This window comes from Oncorhynchus gorbuscha, linkage group LG15 (assembly GCF_021184085.1).
Source record: "Oncorhynchus gorbuscha isolate QuinsamMale2020 ecotype Even-year linkage group LG15, OgorEven_v1.0, whole genome shotgun sequence".
NCBI classification, from domain to species: Eukaryota; Metazoa; Chordata; class Actinopteri; order Salmoniformes; family Salmonidae; genus Oncorhynchus; species Oncorhynchus gorbuscha.
This window is the reverse complement of record NC_060187.1, coordinates 12,399,680-12,418,782: the sequence shown is the minus strand read 5'-3', so window position 1 is coordinate 12,418,782 and position 19,103 is coordinate 12,399,680. Positions and strand designations below refer to the sequence as shown.

The window sequence follows — 19,103 nt, the reverse complement described above, 5'->3', positions numbered from 1 at the left end:
ACACATATACACAAAGATTTTGGAAACAAATCCAATGTTGATAAACTCCCATATCTACTGGGTGAAATACCACAGTGTGCCATCACAGCAGCAAGATGTGTGACAATTAGGAGAGCATAGAATCAGTTAGCCCAAAGCCATGGGATAGACTACAGCAAATCAACTCCTGCTCAATTACCCTTGGCTCTCTCTCTCTCTCTCTCTCTCTCTCTCTCTCTCTCTCTCTCTCTCTCTCTCTCTCTCTCTCTCTCTCTCTCTCTCTCTCTCTCTCTCTCTCTCTCTCTCTCTCTCTCTCTCTCTCTCTCTCTCTCTCTCTCTCTCTCTCTCTCTCTCTCTCTCCCATTCAGATGAAGAGCCTGACGAGTGGTCGGTTAGCACGCACAAGTTAGCACTCACACATTTAGTCACGCTAGTCTGGATCTATAATATATGCCATTTAGCAGACGCTTTTATCCAAAGCGACTTACAGTCATGTGTGCATACATTCTGCGTATGGGTGGTCCCGGGGATCGAACCCACTACCCTGGCGTTACAAGCGCCATGCTCTACCAACTGAGCTACAGAAGGATCTCAACGGGACATTACACGTGCAGTCCCCCTGACATTACTGCCAGGAGACAGAGATCAGAGCAAGACCCTGATGGCCGGTGGGATAGCATGCTTGTCTTAAAGAGGACATTACTGCCAGGAAACAGAGATCAGAGCAAGACCCTGATGGCCGGTGGGATAGCATGCTTGTCTTAAAGAGGACATTACTGCCAGGAGTCAGAGATCAGAGCAAGACCCTGATGGCCGGTGGGATAGCATGCTTGTCTTAAAGAGGACATTACTGCCAGGAGACAGAGATCAGAGCAAGACCCTGATGGCCGGTGGGATAGCATGCTTATCTTAAAGAGGACATTACTGCCAGGAGTCAGAGATCAGAGCAAGACCCTGATGGCCGGTGGGATGGCATGCTAGTCTTAAAGAGGACATTACTGCCAGGAGACAGAGATCAGAGGAAGACCCTGATGGCCGGTGGGATGGCATGCTAGTCTTAAAGAGGACATTACTGCCAGGAGACAGAGATCAGAGCAAGACCCTGATGGCCGGTGGGATAGCATGCTAGTCTTAAAGAGGACATTACTGCCAGGAGACAGAGATCAGAGGAAGACCCTGATGGCCGGTGGGATAGCATGCTAGTCTTAAAGAGGACATTACTGCCAGGAGACAGAGATCAGAGGAAGACCCTGATGGCCGGTGGGATAGCATGCTAGTCTTAAAGAGGACATTACTGCCAGGAGACAGAGATCAGAGGAAGACCCTGATGGCCGGTGGGATAGCATGCTAGTCTTAAAGAGGACATTACTGCCAGGAGACAGAGATCAGAGGAAGACCCTGATGGCCGGTGGGATAGCATGCTAGTCTTAAAGAGGACATTACTGCCAGGAGACAGAGATCAGAGGAAGACCCTGATGGCCGGTGGGATAGCATGCTAGTCTTAAAGAGGACATTACTGCCAGGAGACAGAGATCAGAGGAAGACCCTGATGGCCGGTGGGATGGCATGCTAGTCTTAAAGAGGACATTACTGCCAGGAGACAGAGATCAGAGGAAGACCCTGATGGCCGGTGGGATGGCATGCTAGTCTTAAAGAGGACATTACTGCCAGGAGACAGAGATCAGAGCAAGACCCTGATGGCCGGTGGGATAGCATGCTAGTCTTAAAGAGGACATTACTGCCAGGAGACAGAGATCAGAGGAAGACCCTGATGGCCGGTGGGATAGCATGCTAGTCTTAAAGAGGACATTACTGCCAGGAGACAGAGATCAGAGCAAGACCCTGATGGCCGGTGGGATAGCATGCTAGTCTTAAAGAGGACATTACTGCCAGGAGACAGAGATCAGAGGAAGACCCTGATGGCCGGTGGGATGGCATGCTTGTCTTAAAGAGGACATTACTGCCAGGAGACAGAGATCAGAGCAAGACCCTGATGGCCGGTGGGATGGCATGCTTGTCTTAAAGAGGACATTACTGCCAGGAGACAAAGCTTTGAATATGAAACTCACTTAGTGTACTCACAGGTAATCAATGCAAACGTATGTGAGTCGGTCCATGTATCTGGACCTTAAATCCTGTGTTCATCTTGCCATTACTACTTCTAGTATCCCCATGCCAAATTACACTATTACTAAAACATGGTCCATTTTAGAGTGTATAACCTCATCTAATTACATGATGTGTTTAAAGAGAGACAAAGTTAGCCACTCCATGCTACAAACACACAGGTGCAGAGTCACGCACGCTCAGTTTCTCCCAGCTGTCTCTGTAACATCTGCAGCTCCTGGTGAACCTCTGCCAGGGAGAAGGCCCCGGGCCTGCTTCCATGGTAACGGGGTCGCAGGGTTGCAGTCTGGGGGTTGAAGGACAGGGGGGCTCTCTGAGAAGAGAGGTCAGAGTGGTAGCGGGGCTGGGACTGGGACTGGGACTGGGACTGGGACTGGGACTGGGACTGGGACTGGGACTGGGACTGGGACTGGGACTGGGACTGGGACTGGGGCTGAGGAGGGGTGGGGAGAGAACTGGACACTGGTCCACTGTAGAGGCCTGGAGGTACAGAGGAGAAATACATATGAAGACAGAGAGAAGCATAGAGGACAGAGAGAAGCAGAGAGGACAGAGAGGACAGAGAGAAGAGAGGACAGAGAGAAGAAGAGAGGACAGAGAGAAGAAGAGAGGACAGAGAGGACAGAGAGAGGACAGAGAGGACAGAGAGAAGCAGAGAGGACAGAGAGAAGCAGAGAGGACAGAGAGAAGCAGAGAGGACAGAGAGAAGAAGAGAGGACAGAGATAAGAAGAGAGGACAGAGATCAGAAGAGAGGACAGAGAGAAGAAGAGGGGACAGAGAGAAGAAGAGGGGACAGAGAGAAGAAGAGGGGACAGAGAGAAGAAGAGAGGACAGAGATAAGAAGAGAGGACAGAGATAAGAAGAGAGGACAGAGATAAGAAGAGGACAGAGATAAGAAGAGAGGACAGAGAGAAGAAGAGAGGACAGAGATAAGAAGAGAGGACAGAGAGAAGAAGAGAGGACAGAGATAAGAAGAGAGGACAGAGATAAGAAGAGAGGACAGAGAGAAGAAGAGAGGACAGAGAGAAGAAGAGAGGACAGAGAGAAGAAGAGAGGACAGAGAGAAGAAGAGAGGACAGATATAAGAAGAGAGGACAGAGATAAGAAGAGAGGACAGAGAGAAGAAGAGAGGACAGAGAGAAGAAGAGAGGACAGAGATAAGAAGAGAGGACAGAGATAAGAAGAGAGGACAGAGAGAAGAAGAGAGGACAGAGATAAGAAGAGAGGACAGAGATAAGAAGAGAGGACAGAGATAAGAAGAGAGAACAGAGAGAAGAAGAGGGGACAGAGAGAAGCAGAGGACAGAGAGAAGCAGAGAGGACAGAGATAAGAAGAGAGGACAGAGAGAAGAAGAGAGGACAGAGAGAAGAAGAGAGGACAGAGAGAAGAAGAGAGGACAGAGATAAGCAGAGAGGACAGAGATAAGAAGAGAGAACAGAGAGAAGCAGAGAGGACAGAGATAAGAAGATAGGACAGAGAGAAGAAGAGAGGACAGAGAGAAGAAGAGAGGACAGAGAGAAGCAGAGAGGACAGAGATAAGCAGAGAGGACAGAGATAAGCAGAGAGGACAGAGATAAGAAGAGAGAACAGAGAGAAGCAGAGAGGACAGAGATAAGAAGAGAGGACAGAGAGAAGAAGAGAGGACAGAGAAGATGAGAGGACAGAGAGAAGAAGAGAGGGCAGAGAAGAAGAGAGGACAGAGAAGAAGAGAGGACAGGGGTACAGAAAGAGGTGTGAGAAGAGGGAATGATGGTATGAGGGAAGAAAACAGTTCAATGTCTGGACATGATATGACAAGTACTGTATGTGGATACAGTGAAACTGACTTTAGCAACGATGTGTTGAATAAGGCAGGCACTTCCACTCCTCCTCCCTCTCCCTGTCTGTCTGCCTACCTGTCTGTGTCTGTGTGTCCGCTGATCGCTGCAGGCTGGGACAGCTGATGGAGGACTGGTGTCCATGAGATGAACTGGTGGAAGGAGGGATGGAGGGGTGGCGTGACATGGGGACACTGTTACAGTGAGAATCTGAAATAAAAGAGAGATGAGGAATGAAAAAATTACAGATGAGGTGTGAACTGTTAATCACACTTTACAAATATGGATGTGCAGTCATCTGTGTATCTGAGTGTGTGTGGAGGGCTCCACATGCCAGGAGAACAGTTTGGATTGGTCTGCCATGTATACAGATGGATGTGGTACATTCAGGCATTTGGAAATTGCTCCCAAGGATGAACCAGACATGTGGAGGTCTACAATTGTTTTTCTGAGGACTTGGCTGATTTCTTTTCATTTTCTCATGATGTCAAGCAAAGGGGCACTGAGTTTGAAAGTCGGCCTTGAAATACATCCACAGGTACACCTCCAATTGACTCAAATGATGTCAATTAGCCTATCAGAAGCTTCTAAAGCTATGACATAATTTTCTGGAATTTTCCAAGCAGTTTAAATGTACAGTTAACTTAGTGTATGTAAACTTCTGACTCTCTGGAATTCTGATACAGTGAATTATAAGTGAAATAATCTGTCTGTAAACAATTGTTGGAAAAATTACTTGTGTCGTGCACAAAGTAGATGTCCTAACAGACTTGCCAAAACTATAGTTTGTGGAGTGGTTGAAAAACAAGTTTATATAAGTTTCTAATTTTGTCAGAAATTAGTTTTCATTGCAAGTTAAAGCATAATGTTTTTATTTATTTCACCTTTATTTAACTAGGCAAGTCAGTTAAGAACAAATTCTTATATTCAATGACGGCCGAGGAACAGTGGGTTACCTGCCTGTTCAGGGGCAAAACAACAAATTTGTCAGCTCGGGGATTTGAACTTGCAACCTTCCAGTTACTAGTCCAATGCTCTAACCACTAGGCTACCCTGCTAGCTAGCTAGCGAATGTTAGCTTGCTGCATCGCTAGCTAACATTACTTGTATGATCTGTATTGTAATATTATTAGAACCAGAAATCCATTAGGATTGCTAGTTATAGCCTAATGTTAGCTGGGGGGTGGTCATAGCATAGTGTCCACTTAGCTAGATGTGGCTGGGGGGTGGTCATAGCATAGTGTCCACTTAGCTAGATGTGGCTGGGGGGTGGTCATAGCATAGTGTCCACTTAGCTAGATGTGGCTGGGAGGTGGTCATAGCATAGTGTCCACTTAGCTAGATGTAGCTGGGAGCTTCTGTAGCTCAGTTGGTAGAGCATGGCGCTTGTAACGCCAGGGTAGTGGGTTCGATCCCCGGGACCACCCATACGTAGAATGTATGCACACATGACTGTAAGTCGCTTTGGATAAAAGCGTCTGCTAAATGGCATATATTATTATTATTATTATTATTAGGTGGTCATAGCATAGTGTCCACTTAGCTAGATGTAGCTGGGAGGTGGTCATAGCATAGTGTCCACTTAGCTAGATGTGGCTGGGAGGTGGTCATAGCATAGTGTCCACTTAGCTAGATGTAGCTGGGAGGTGGTCATAGCATAGTGTCCACTTAGCTAGATGTAGCTGGGAGGTGGTCATAGCATAGTGTCCACTTCGCTAGATGTGGCTGGGAGGTGGTCATAGCATAGTGTCCACTTAGCTAGATGTAGCTGGGAGGTGGTCATAGCATAGTGTCCACTTCGCTAGATGTGGCTGGGAGGTGGTCATAGCATAGTGTCTGGGTAAGCATCATCTAATGTTCATCTGGAATCTGTCTGTTTTTCCTTAAAGATATGGGTGGGGCTAAGGCTTAAGAGGGTGTGAACGACCCTGAATGGGTGGGGCTAAGCCTTAAGAGGGTGTGAACAACCCTGAATGGGTGGAGACAAAGAATAGCTCTCCAGTAGGTACCAAAACATTCAAGGGTCATTTTGTCAAAAGTGGGGTTAGAAGTTTATCAACATTCAAAGCAGATGTCCTTTCCCATTGTTCCTCAACTACAGTGTATGATATACCATTTTCTAGCTCTGAGTCTCTTTTTATCAATATGAAAAACACAATTTCAGATCTTGCTATATACATAGGACCAAATCCAGGTGGTGGGTCACATGTACCTGTACTGGCTGTAGTGGAGGCATGTCTGTCCTCCTGGCCATACTCACTGGCCGCGTCAATGTCTGAGCACGGCTCCAGATCCTCATTGGTGGAACCCTGCTCATCGGACACAAAGGAGATGTGGTCTGATTGGTCGGTGGTGTCAGAGAGGGCGTGGCTACTGCATGGTGTGTCAGAACGAGTTTGATGCTGGGTGAGTTTGGCGCGGAGAGAATCAATCACGTCATCCTTCTGTTGGAGCTCCTTACTCAGCCTGTACACAAACAAACAGGAGACCCTCAGTGATCTTGTCCTTTCCCACATAATAACAATACACCTGCTCTCTAGTGACAGAAGGATAATCGGGACAAAACAGGCTTTTCAATAGCAGAGATGTCTAGATGTACAGTGGGCAGTGTCTGCAGTGTGACACCACCAGAGAGTGCCAACAGATGTAGAAAACAAAGAATGATTAAGCTATTAGCTGTCCTGTTCTCTACAGACAGAGAAAGAGGCTTGGTGATCTGATCTGATCCGTCTTGAAGCTGCTTACTGGCCACAGACACAGAGACACAGACACAGTGCAGGGATTGACACAGACACAGAGACACAGACACAGTGCAGGGATTGACACAGACACAGAGACACAGACACAGTGCAGGGATTGACACAGACACAGAGACACAGACACAGTGCAGGGATTGACACAGACACAGAGACACAGACACAGTGCAGGGATTGACACAGACACAGACATAGACACAGTGCAGGGATTGACACAGACACAGAAACATAGACAGGCAGGGATTAACACAGACACAGAGACAGACATAGACAGGCAGGGACACAGACAAAGAGACACACAGATAAATAACAGTGCAGGGATAAAACAGACACAGTTCAGGGATCAACACAGAGTTTAAATAATTTGTTTAAAAAACAAAGTGCTGGAGAAGAAAGTAAAAGTGCAATATGTGCCATGTAAGAAAGCTAACGTTTCAGTTCCTTGCTCAGAACATGAGAACATATGAAAGCTGATGGTTCCTTTTAACATGAGTCTTCAATATGCCCAGGTAAGAAGTTTTAGGTTGTAGGTATTATAGGAATTATAGGACTATTTCCCTCTATACCATTTGTATTTCATTAACCAGGGATTGACACAGACATAGACAGGCAGGGATTGACAAAGACAAAGACACAGAGACATAGACAGGCAGGGATTGACAAAGACACAGAGAAATAGACAGGCAGGGATTGACACAGACACAGAGACACAGACAGGCAGAGATCAACACAGAGACACAGACAGGGATCAGCACAGACACAGAGACACAGAGACACAGACAGGCAGGGATCAACACAGAGACACAGACAGGGATCAGCACAGACACAGAGACACAGACACGGAGACACAGACAGGCAGAGATAAGCACAGAGACACAGAGAGGCAGGGATCAACACAGAGACACAGACACGGAGACACAGACAGGGATCAGCACAGACACAGAGACACAGACACAGAGACACAGACAGGCAAAGATCAGCACAGACACAGAGACACAGACAGGCAGAGATCAACACAGAGACACAGACAGGCAGAGATCAACACAGAGACACAGACAGGCAGAGATAAACACAGAGACACAGACAGGCAGAGATCAACACAGAGACACAGACAGGCAGGGATCAACACAGAGACACAGACAGGCAGGGATCAACACAGACACAGACACAGGGAGGATCAACACAGAGACACAGACAGGCAGGGATCAACACAGAGACACAGACAGGCAGGGATCAACACAGACAGGCAGGGATCAACACAGAGACACAGACAGGCAGGGATAAACACAGAGACACAGACAGGCAGGGATAAACACAGAGACACAGACAGGCAGGGATAAACACAGAGACACAGACAGGCAGGGATAAACACAGACACAGAGACAGGCAGGGATAAACACAGACACAGAGACACAGACAGGCAGGGATAAACACAGAGACACAGACAGGCAGGGATCAACATTGAGACTAGAGGTCGACCGATTAGGACCGATTTCAAGTTTTCATAACAATCGGAAATCTGTACTTTTGGGCGCGGATTTGCCAATTTTTTAATTATTATTTTTATTATTTTTATACCTTTATTTAAGGCAAGTCAGTTAAGAACACATTCTTATTTTCAATGACGGCCTAGGAATGGTGGGTTAACTGCCTCGTTCAGGGGCACAACGACAGATTTTCACCTTGTCAGTTCGGGGGATCCAATCTTGCAACCTTACAGTTAACTAGTCCAACGCAATAACGACCTGCCTCTCTCTCGTTGCACTCGCCTGTTACGCGAATGCAGTAAGCCAAGGTAAGTTGCTAGCTAGCATTAAACTTATCTTGTAAAAAAACATCAATATTAATCACTAGTTAACTAATGTGACTGAGCATACAAGTATCTAAGTATCTGACTGAGCGGTGGTAGGCAGAAGAAGGAGCGTAAACATTCATTCAAACAGCACTTTCGTGCATTTTGCCAGCAGCTCTTCGTTGTGCGTCAAGCATTGCACTGTTTATGACTTCAAACCTATCAACTCCCGAGATTAGGCTGGTGTGACCGAAGTGAAATGGCTAGCTAGTTAGCGAGCGCTAATAGCGTTTCAAACTGAGCCTTCTAGTAGTTGTTCTCCTTGCTCTGCATGGGTAACGCTGCTTCGATGTGGCGGCTGTTGTCGTTCTGTTCCTGATTCGAGCCCAGGTAGGAGCGAGGAGAGGGACGGAAGCTATACTGTTACACTGGCAATACTAAAGTGCCTATAAGAACATCCAATAGTCAGAGGTTAATGAAAAACAAATGGTATAGAGGGAAATAGTCCTATAATTCCTATAATAACTACAACCTAAAACTTCTTACCTGGGAATATTGAAGACTCATGTTAAAAGGAATCACCAGCTTTCTCATGTTCTGAGCAAAGAACTTAAACGTTAGCTTTATTACATAGCACATATTGCACTTTTACTTTCTTCTCCAACACTTTGTTTTTGCATTATTTAAACCAAATTGAACATGTTTCATTATTTATTGGAGGCTAAATTTATTTTATTGATGTATTATATTAAGTTAAAAATAAGTGTTCATTCAGTATTGTTGTAATTGTCATTATTACAAATAAATAAATAAAATTGGCTGATTAGTCGGTATCGGCTTTTTTGGTCCTCCAATAATCGGTATCAGCGTTGAAAAATCATATTCGGTCGACCTCTAATAGAGACACAGACAGACAGGGATCAACACAGAGACAGACAGGGATCAACACAGACACAGAGACAGACAGGGATCAACACAGACAGACAGGGATCAACACAGACACACAGACAGACAGGGATCAACACAGACACACAGACAGACAGGGATCAACACAGACACACAGACAGACAGGGATCAACACAGACATACAGACAAGGATCAACACAGACACACAAAAGGGGATCCACACAGACAGTAGGTGTCCACTGGCACCTCACTCAAGATCATATACGGTAAGTTTGGATGCATACATGTAATCGTAACAAGCAGAATGTGATAAACACGCACACATCCTGTTCCCCCTCAGCTGAATTCATTCATTGATAGCAGCACTCTGGGTGACGGTCGACTCACCAATCTAAACCTGATCCCTCCACGCACACACACACACACACACACACACACACACACACACACACACACACACACACACACACACACACACACACACACACACACACACACACACACACACACACACACACACACACACACACACACACACACACACACACACACACACCTCTTCTGAAGGACTTACTGTATAGTAAGACACAGTTAGAGATTACTATCACTCTGATTACTATCACTCTGATTACTATCACTCTGATTACTATCACTCTGATTACTATCACTCTGATTACTATCACTCTGATTAGTATCACTCTGATTACTATCACTCTGATTACTATCACTATCACTCTGATTACTATCACTCTGATTACTATCACTCTGATTACTATCACTCTGATTACTATCACTCTGATTAGTATCACTCTGATTACTATCACTCTGATTACTATCACTCTGATTACTATCACTCTGATTAGTATCACTCTGATTACTATCACTCTGATTACTATCACTCTGATTACTATCACTCTGATTACTATCACTCTGATTAGTATCACTCTGATTACTATCACTCTGATTACTATCACTCTGATTACTATCACTCTGATTAGTATCACTCTGATTACTATCACTCTGATTACTATCACTCTGATTACTATCACTCTGATTAGTATCACTCTGATTACTATCACTCTGATTACTATCACTCTGATTAGTATCACTCTGATTACTATCACTATCACTCTGATTACTATCACTCTGATTACTATCACTCTGATTACTATCACTCTGATTACTATCACTCTGATTACTATCACTCTGATTACTATCACTCTGATTACTATCACTCTGATTACTATCACTCTGATTAGTATCACTCTGATTAGTATCACTCTGATTAGTATCACTCTGATTACTATCACTCTGATTACTATCACTCTGATTACTATCACTCTGATTACTATCACTCTGATTAGTATCACTCTGATTACTATCACTCTGATTACTATCACTCTGATTACTATCACTCTGATTAGTATCACTCTGATTAGTATCACTCTGATTACTATCACTCTGATTATTACTGATTCACTCTGATTAGTATCACTCTGATTAGTATCACTCTGATTAGTATCACTCTGATTACTATCACTCTGATTACTATCACTATCACTCTGATTACTATCACTATCACTCTGATTAGTATCACTCTGATTAGTATCACTCTGATTAGTATCACTCTGATTACTATCACTCTGATTACTATCACTCTGATTACTATCACTATCACTCTGATTACTATCACTATCACTCTGATTACTATCACTATCACTCTGATTACTATCACTCTGATTAGTATCACTCTGATTACTATCACTCTGATTACTATCACTCTGATTACTATCACTCTGATTACTATCACTCTGATTACTATCACTATCACTCTGATTACTATCACTATCACTCTGATTAGTATCACTCTGATTAGTATCACTCTGATTACTATCACTCTGATTACTATCACTCTGATTAGTATCACTCTGATTAGTATCACTCTGATTAGTATCACTCTGATTACTATCACTCTGATTAGTATCACTCTGATTACTATCACTCTGATTAGTATCACTCTGATTAGTATCACTCTGATTAGTATCACTCTGATTACTATCACTCTGATTACTATCACTCTGATTAGTATCACTCTGATTACTATCACTCTGATTACTATCACTCTGATTAGTATCACTCTGATTAGTATCACTCTGATTACTATCACTCTGATTACTATCACTCTGATTAGTATCACTCTGATTACTATCACTCTGATTACTATCACTCTGATTACTATCACTCTGATTAGTATCACTCTGATTACTATCACTATCACTCTGATTACTATCACTCTGATTACTATCACTCTGATTACTATCACTCTGATTAGTATCACTCTGATTACTATCACTCTGATTACTATCACTCTGATTAGTATCACTCTGATTAGTATCACTCTGATTAGTATCACTCTGATTACTATCACTCTGATTACTATCACTCTGATTACTATCACTCTGATTACTATCACTCTGATTAGTATCACTCTGATTACTATCACTCTGATTACTATCACTCTGATTACTATCACTCTGATTAGTATCACTCTGATTAGTATCACTCTGATTAGTATCACTCTGATTACTATCACTCTGATTACTATCACTCTGATTAGTATCACTCTGATTAGTATCACTCTGATTACTATCACTCTGATTACTATCACTATCACTCTGATTACTATCACTATCACTCTGATTAGTATCACTCTGATTAGTATCACTCTGATTAGTATCACTCTGATTAGTATCACTCTGATTACTATCACTCTGATTACTATCACTATCACTCTGATTACTATCACTATCACTCTGATTACTATCACTATCACTCTGATTACTATCACTCTGATTAGTATCACTCTGATTACTATCACTCTGATTACTATCACTCTGATTACTATCACTCTGATTAGTATCACTCTGATTACTATCACTCTGATTACTATCACTCTGATTACTATCACTCTGATTACTATCACTCTGATTAGTATCACTCTGATTACTATCACTCTGATTACTATCACTCTGATTACTATCACTCTGATTAGTATCACTCTGATTACTATCACTCTGATTACTATCACTCTGATTACTATCACTCTGATTAGTATCACTCTGATTACTATCACTCTGATTACTATCACTCTGATTAGTATCACTCTGATTACTATCACTATCACTCTGATTACTATCACTCTGATTACTATCACTCTGATTACTATCACTCTGATTAGTATCACTCTGATTACTATCACTCTGATTACTATCACTCTGATTACTATCACTCTGATTACTATCACTCTGATTAGTATCACTCTGATTAGTATCACTCTGATTTATCACTCTGATTACTATCACTCTGATTACTATCACTCTGATTACTATCACTCTGATTACTATCACTCTGATTAGTATCACTCTGATTACTATCACTCTGATTACTATCACTCTGATTACTATCACTCTGATTAGTATCTCTGATTAGTATCACTCTGATTACTATCACTCTGATTACTATCACTCTGATTACTATCACTCTGATTAGTATCACTCTGATTAGTATCACTCTGATTACTATCACTCTGATTACTTACTATCACTCTGATTACTATCACTATCATTCTGATTAGTATCACTCTGATTAGTATCACTCTGATTAGTATCACTCTGATTACTATCACTCTGATTACTATCACTATCACTCTGATTACTATCACTATCACTCTGATTACTATCACTATCACTCTGATTACTATCACTCTGATTAGTATCACTCTGATTATCACTCTGATTACTATCACTCTGATTCACTCTGATTACTATCACTCTGATTACTATCACTCTGATTACTATCACTATCACTCTGATTACTATCACTATCACTCTGATTAGTATCACTCTGATTAGTATCACTCTGATTACTATCACTCTGATTAGTATCACTCTGATTAGTATCACTCTGATTAGTATCACTCTGATTACTATCACTCTGATTAGTATCACTCTGATTACTATCACTCTGATTAGTATCACTCTGATTAGTATCACTCTGATTACTATCACTCTGATTAGTATCACTCTGATTACTATCACTCTGATTGTATCACTCTGATTACTATCACTCTGATTACTATCACTCTGATTACTATCACTCTGATTAGTATCACTCTGATTACTATCACTCTGATTACTATCACTCTGATTACTATCACTCTGATTACTATCACTCTGATTACTATCACTCTGATTACTATCACTCTGATTAGTATCACTCTGATTACTATTCACTCTGATTACTATCACTCTGATTACTATCACTCTGATTACTATCACTCTGATTTATCACTCTGATTACTATCACTCTGATTACTATCTGATTACTATCACTCTGATTAGTATCACTCTGATTAGTATCACTCTGATTAGTATCACTCTGATTACTATCACTCTGATTACTATCACTCTGATTACTATCACTCTGATTACTATCACTCTGATTAGTATCACTCTGATTACTATCACTCTGATTACTATCACTCTGATTAGTATCACTCTGATTAGTATCACTCTGATTACTATCACTCTGATTACTATCACTCTGATTACTATCACTCTGATTAGTATCACTCTGATTAGTATCACTCTGATTACTATCACTCTGATTACTATCACTATCACTCTGATTACTATCACTATCACTCTGATTAGTATCACTCTGATTAGTATCACTCTGATTAGTATCACTCTGATTACTATCACTCTGATTACTATCACTATCACTCTGATTACTATCACTATCACTCTGATTACTATTACTATCACTCTGATTACTATCACTCTGATTAGTATCACTCTGATTACTATCACTCTGATTACTATCACTCTGATTACTATCACTCTGATTACTATCACTATCACTCTGATTACTATCACTATCACTCTGATTAGTATCACTCTGATTAGTATCACTCTGATTACTATCACTCTGATTAGTATCACTCTGATTACTATCACTCTGATTACTATCACTCTGATTACTATCACTCTGATTACTATCACTCTGATTACTATCACTCTGATTACTATCACTATCACTCTGATTACTATCACTATCACTCTGATTAGTATCACTCTGATTACTATCACTCTGATTAGTATCACTCTGATTACTATCACTCTGATTACTATCACTCTGATTACTATCACTATCACTCTGATTAGTATCACTCTGATTACTATCACTCTGATTACTATCACTCTGATTACTATCACTATCACTCTGATTAGTATCACTCTGATTACTATCACTATCACTCTGATTAGTATCACTCTGATTACTATCACTATCACTCTGATTAGTATCACTCTGATTAGTATCACTCTGATTACTATCACTCTGATTACTATCACTATCACTCTGATTAGTATCACTCTGATTACTATCACTATCACTCTGATTAGTATCACTCTGATTACTATCACTATCACTCTGATTACTATCACTCTGATTACTATCACTCTGATTACTATCACTCTGATTACTATCACTCTGATTACTATCACTATCACTCTGATTACTATCACTATCACTCTGATTAGTATCACTCTGATTAGTATCACTCTGATTAGTATCACTCTGATTACTATCACTCTGATTACTATCACTCTGATTACTATCACTCTGATTACTATCACTCTGATTACTATCACTCTGATTAGTATCACTATCACTCTGATTACTATCACTATCACTCTGATTACTATCACTATCACTCTGATTACTATCACTATCACTCTGATTAGTATCACTCTGATTACTATCACTCTGATTACTATCACTCTGATTACTATCACTCTGATTACTATCACTCTGATTACTATCACTCTGATTACTATCACTCTGATTAGTATCACTCTGATTACTATCACTCTGATTACTATCACTCTGATTACTATCACTCTGATTACTATCACTCTGATTACTATCACTCTGATTACTATCACTCTGATTAGTATCACTCTGATTACTATCACTCTGATTACTATCACTCTGATTACTATCACTCTGATTACTATCACTATCACTCTGATTAGTATCACTCTGATTACTATCACTATCACTCTGATTAGTATCACTCTGATTACTATCACTATCACTCTGATTAGTATCACTCTGATTAGTATCACTCTGATTACTATCACTCTGATTACTATCACTCTGATTACTATCACTATCACTCTGATTACTATCACTCTGATTACTATCACTATCACTCTGATTAGTATCACTCTGATTACTATCACTATCACTCTGATTAGTATCACTCTGATTAGTATCACTCTGATTACTATCACTCTGATTACTATCACTCTGATTACTATCACTATCACTCTGATTACTATCACTCTGATTACTATCACTATCACTCTGATTACTATCACTATCACTCTGATTACTATCACTCTGATTAGTATCACTCTGATTAGTATCACTCTGATTACTATCACTCTGATTACTATCACTCTGATTAGTATCAATCTGATTACTATCACTCTGATTACTATCACTATCACTCTGATTAGTATCACTCTGATTACTATCACTCTGATTAGTATCACTCTGATTACTATCACTCTGATTACTATCACTCTGATTAGTATCACTCTGATTACTATCACTCTGATTAGTATCACTCTGATTACTATCACTCTGATTACTATCACTCTGATTACTATCACTCTGATTACTATCACTCTGATTAGTATCACTCTGATTACTATCACTCTGATTACTATCACTCTGATTACTATCACTCTGATTACTATCACTCTGATTACTATCACTCTGATTACTATCACTCTGATTACAATCACTCTGATTACAATCACTCTGATTACAATCACTCTGATTACAATCACTCTGATTACAATCACTCTGATTACTATCACTCTGATTACTATCACTCTGATTACTATCACTATCACTCTGATTACTATCACTCTGATTACTATCACTCTGATTAGTATCACTCTGATTACAATCACTCTGATTACAATCACTCTGATTACAATCACTCTGATTACAATCACTCTGATTACAATCACTCTGATTACTATCACTCTGATTACAATCACTCTGATTACAATCACTCTGATTACAATCACTCTGATTACAATCACTCTGATTACTATCACTCTGATTACTATCACTCTGATTACTATCACTCTGATTACAATCACTCTGATTACAATCACTCTGATTACAATCACTCTGATTACTATCACTCTGATTACAATCACTCTGATTACAATCACTCTGATTACAATCACTCTGATTACTATCACTCTGATTACAATCACTCTGATTACAATCACTCTGATTACAATCACTCTGATTACTATCACTCTGATTACTATCACTCTGATTACTATCACTCTGATTACTATCACTCTGATTACTATCACTATCACTCTGATTACTATCACTATCACTCTGATTAGTATCACTCTGATTACTATCACTCTGATTAGTATCACTCTGATTAGTATCACTCTGATTACTATCACTCTGATTACTATCACTCTGATTACTATCACTCTGATTACTATCACTCTGATTAGTATCACTATCACTCTGATTACTATCACTATCACTCTGATTACTATCACTATCACTCTGATTACTATCACTATCACTCTGATTAGTATCACTCTGATTAGTATCACTCTGATTACTATCACTCTGATTACTATCACTCTGATTACTATCACTCTGATTACTATCACTCTGATTACTATCACTCTGATTAGTATCACTCTGATTACTATCACTCTGATTACTATCACTCTGATTACTATCACTCTGATTACTATCACTCTGATTACTATCACTCTGATTAGTATCACTCTGATTACTATCACTCTGATCACTATCACTCTGATTAGTATCACTCTGATTACTATCACTATCACTCTGATTAGTATCACTCTGATTACTATCACTATCACTCTGATTAGTATCACTCTGATTACTATCACTATCACTCTGATTAGTATCACTCTGATTAGTATCACTCTGATTACTATCACTCTGATTACTATCACTCTGATTACTATCACTATCACTCTGATTACTATCACTCTGATTACTATCACTATCACTCTGATTAGTATCACTCTGATTACTATCACTATCACTCTGATTAGTATCACTCTGATTAGTATCACTCTGATTACTATCACTCTGATTACTATCACTCTGATTACTATCACTATCACTCTGATTACTATCACTCTGATTACTATCACTATCACTCTGATTACTATCACTATCACTCTGATTACTATCACTCTGATTAGTATCACTCTGATTAGTATCACTCTGATTACTATCACTCTGATTACTATCACTCTGATTAGTATCAATCTGATTACTATCACTCTGATTACTATCACTATCACTCTGATTAGTATCACTCTGATTACTATCACTCTGATTAGTATCACTCTGATTACTATCACTCTGATTAGTATCACTCTGATTACTATCACTCTGATTACTATCACTCTGATTACTATCACTCTGATTACTATCACTCTGATTACTATCACTCTGATTAGTATCACTCTGATTACTATCACTCTGATTACTATCACTCTGATTACTATCACTCTGATTACTATCACTCTGATTACTATCACTCTGATTAGTATCACTCTGATTACAATCACTCTGATTACAATCACTCTGATTACAATCACTCTGATTACAATCACTCTGATTACAATCACTCTGATTACTATCACTCTGATTACTATCACTCTGATTACTATCACTATCACTCTGATTACTATCACTCTGATTACTATCACTCTGATTAGTATCACTCTGATTACAATCACTCTGATTACAATCACTCTGATTACAATCACTCTGATTACAATCACTCTGATTACAATCACTCTGATTACTATCACTCTGATTACAATCACTCTGATTACAATCACTCTGATTACTATCACTCTGATTAGTATCACTCTGATTACTATCACTCTGATTACTATCACTCTGATTACTATCACTCTGATTACTATCACTCTGATTACTATCACTCTGATTACTATCACTCTGATTAGTATCACTCTGATTAGTATCACTCTGATTAGTATCACTCTGATTAGTATCACTCTGATTACTATCACTCTGATTACTATCACTCTGATTACTATCACTCTGATTACTATCACTCTGATTAGTATCACTCTGATTAGTATCACTCTGATTAGTATCACTCTGATTAGTATCACTCTGATTACTATCACTCTGATTACTATCACTCTGATTACTATCACTCTGATTACTATCACTCTGATTACTATCACTCTGATTACAATCACTCTGATTACTATCACTCTGATTACAATCACTCTGATTACTATCACTCTGATTACTATCACTCTGATTAGTATCACTCTGATTACTATCACTCTGATTACTATCACTCTGATTACTATCACTCTGATTACTATCACTCTGATTACTATCACTCTGATTACTATCACTCTGATTACTATCACTCTGATTACTATCACTCTGATTACAATCACTCTGATTACAATCACTCTGATTACAATCACTCTCATGTTACTAGAAAAATTACTCTGTCGTACTTTTCCATCTGCCTGTGCAGGGCCTTTCTCTCTCTGTCATTGTTTTTTCTA

The 19,103-nt window shown here is 40.1% G+C and overlaps 1 protein-coding gene across 6 annotated transcripts in view; it reads right to left on the bottom strand.

The window, feature by feature from the left end:
* Positions 1–19,103, bottom strand: part of LOC123996629 (phosphodiesterase 4D interacting protein) — a 106,649-nt gene that overhangs the window by 28,856 nt on the left and 58,690 nt on the right. For 4 of the 6 annotated variants that reach the window (XM_046300153.1, XM_046300149.1, XM_046300148.1 and 1 more), the window contains 4 exons: positions 6,137–6,390; positions 4,003–4,134; positions 2,543–2,586; positions 2,284–2,494 (listed from right to left, as the gene is read on the bottom strand). In XM_046300153.1, the coding sequence (XP_046156109.1) occupies positions 2,284–2,494; positions 2,543–2,586; positions 4,003–4,134; positions 6,137–6,390 (641 nt within the window). The remainder of the gene's footprint in view (positions 1–2,283; positions 2,495–2,542; positions 2,587–4,002; positions 4,135–6,136; positions 6,391–19,103) is intronic. The other 2 variants (XM_046300150.1, XM_046300152.1) reach the window with 2 other exon arrangements.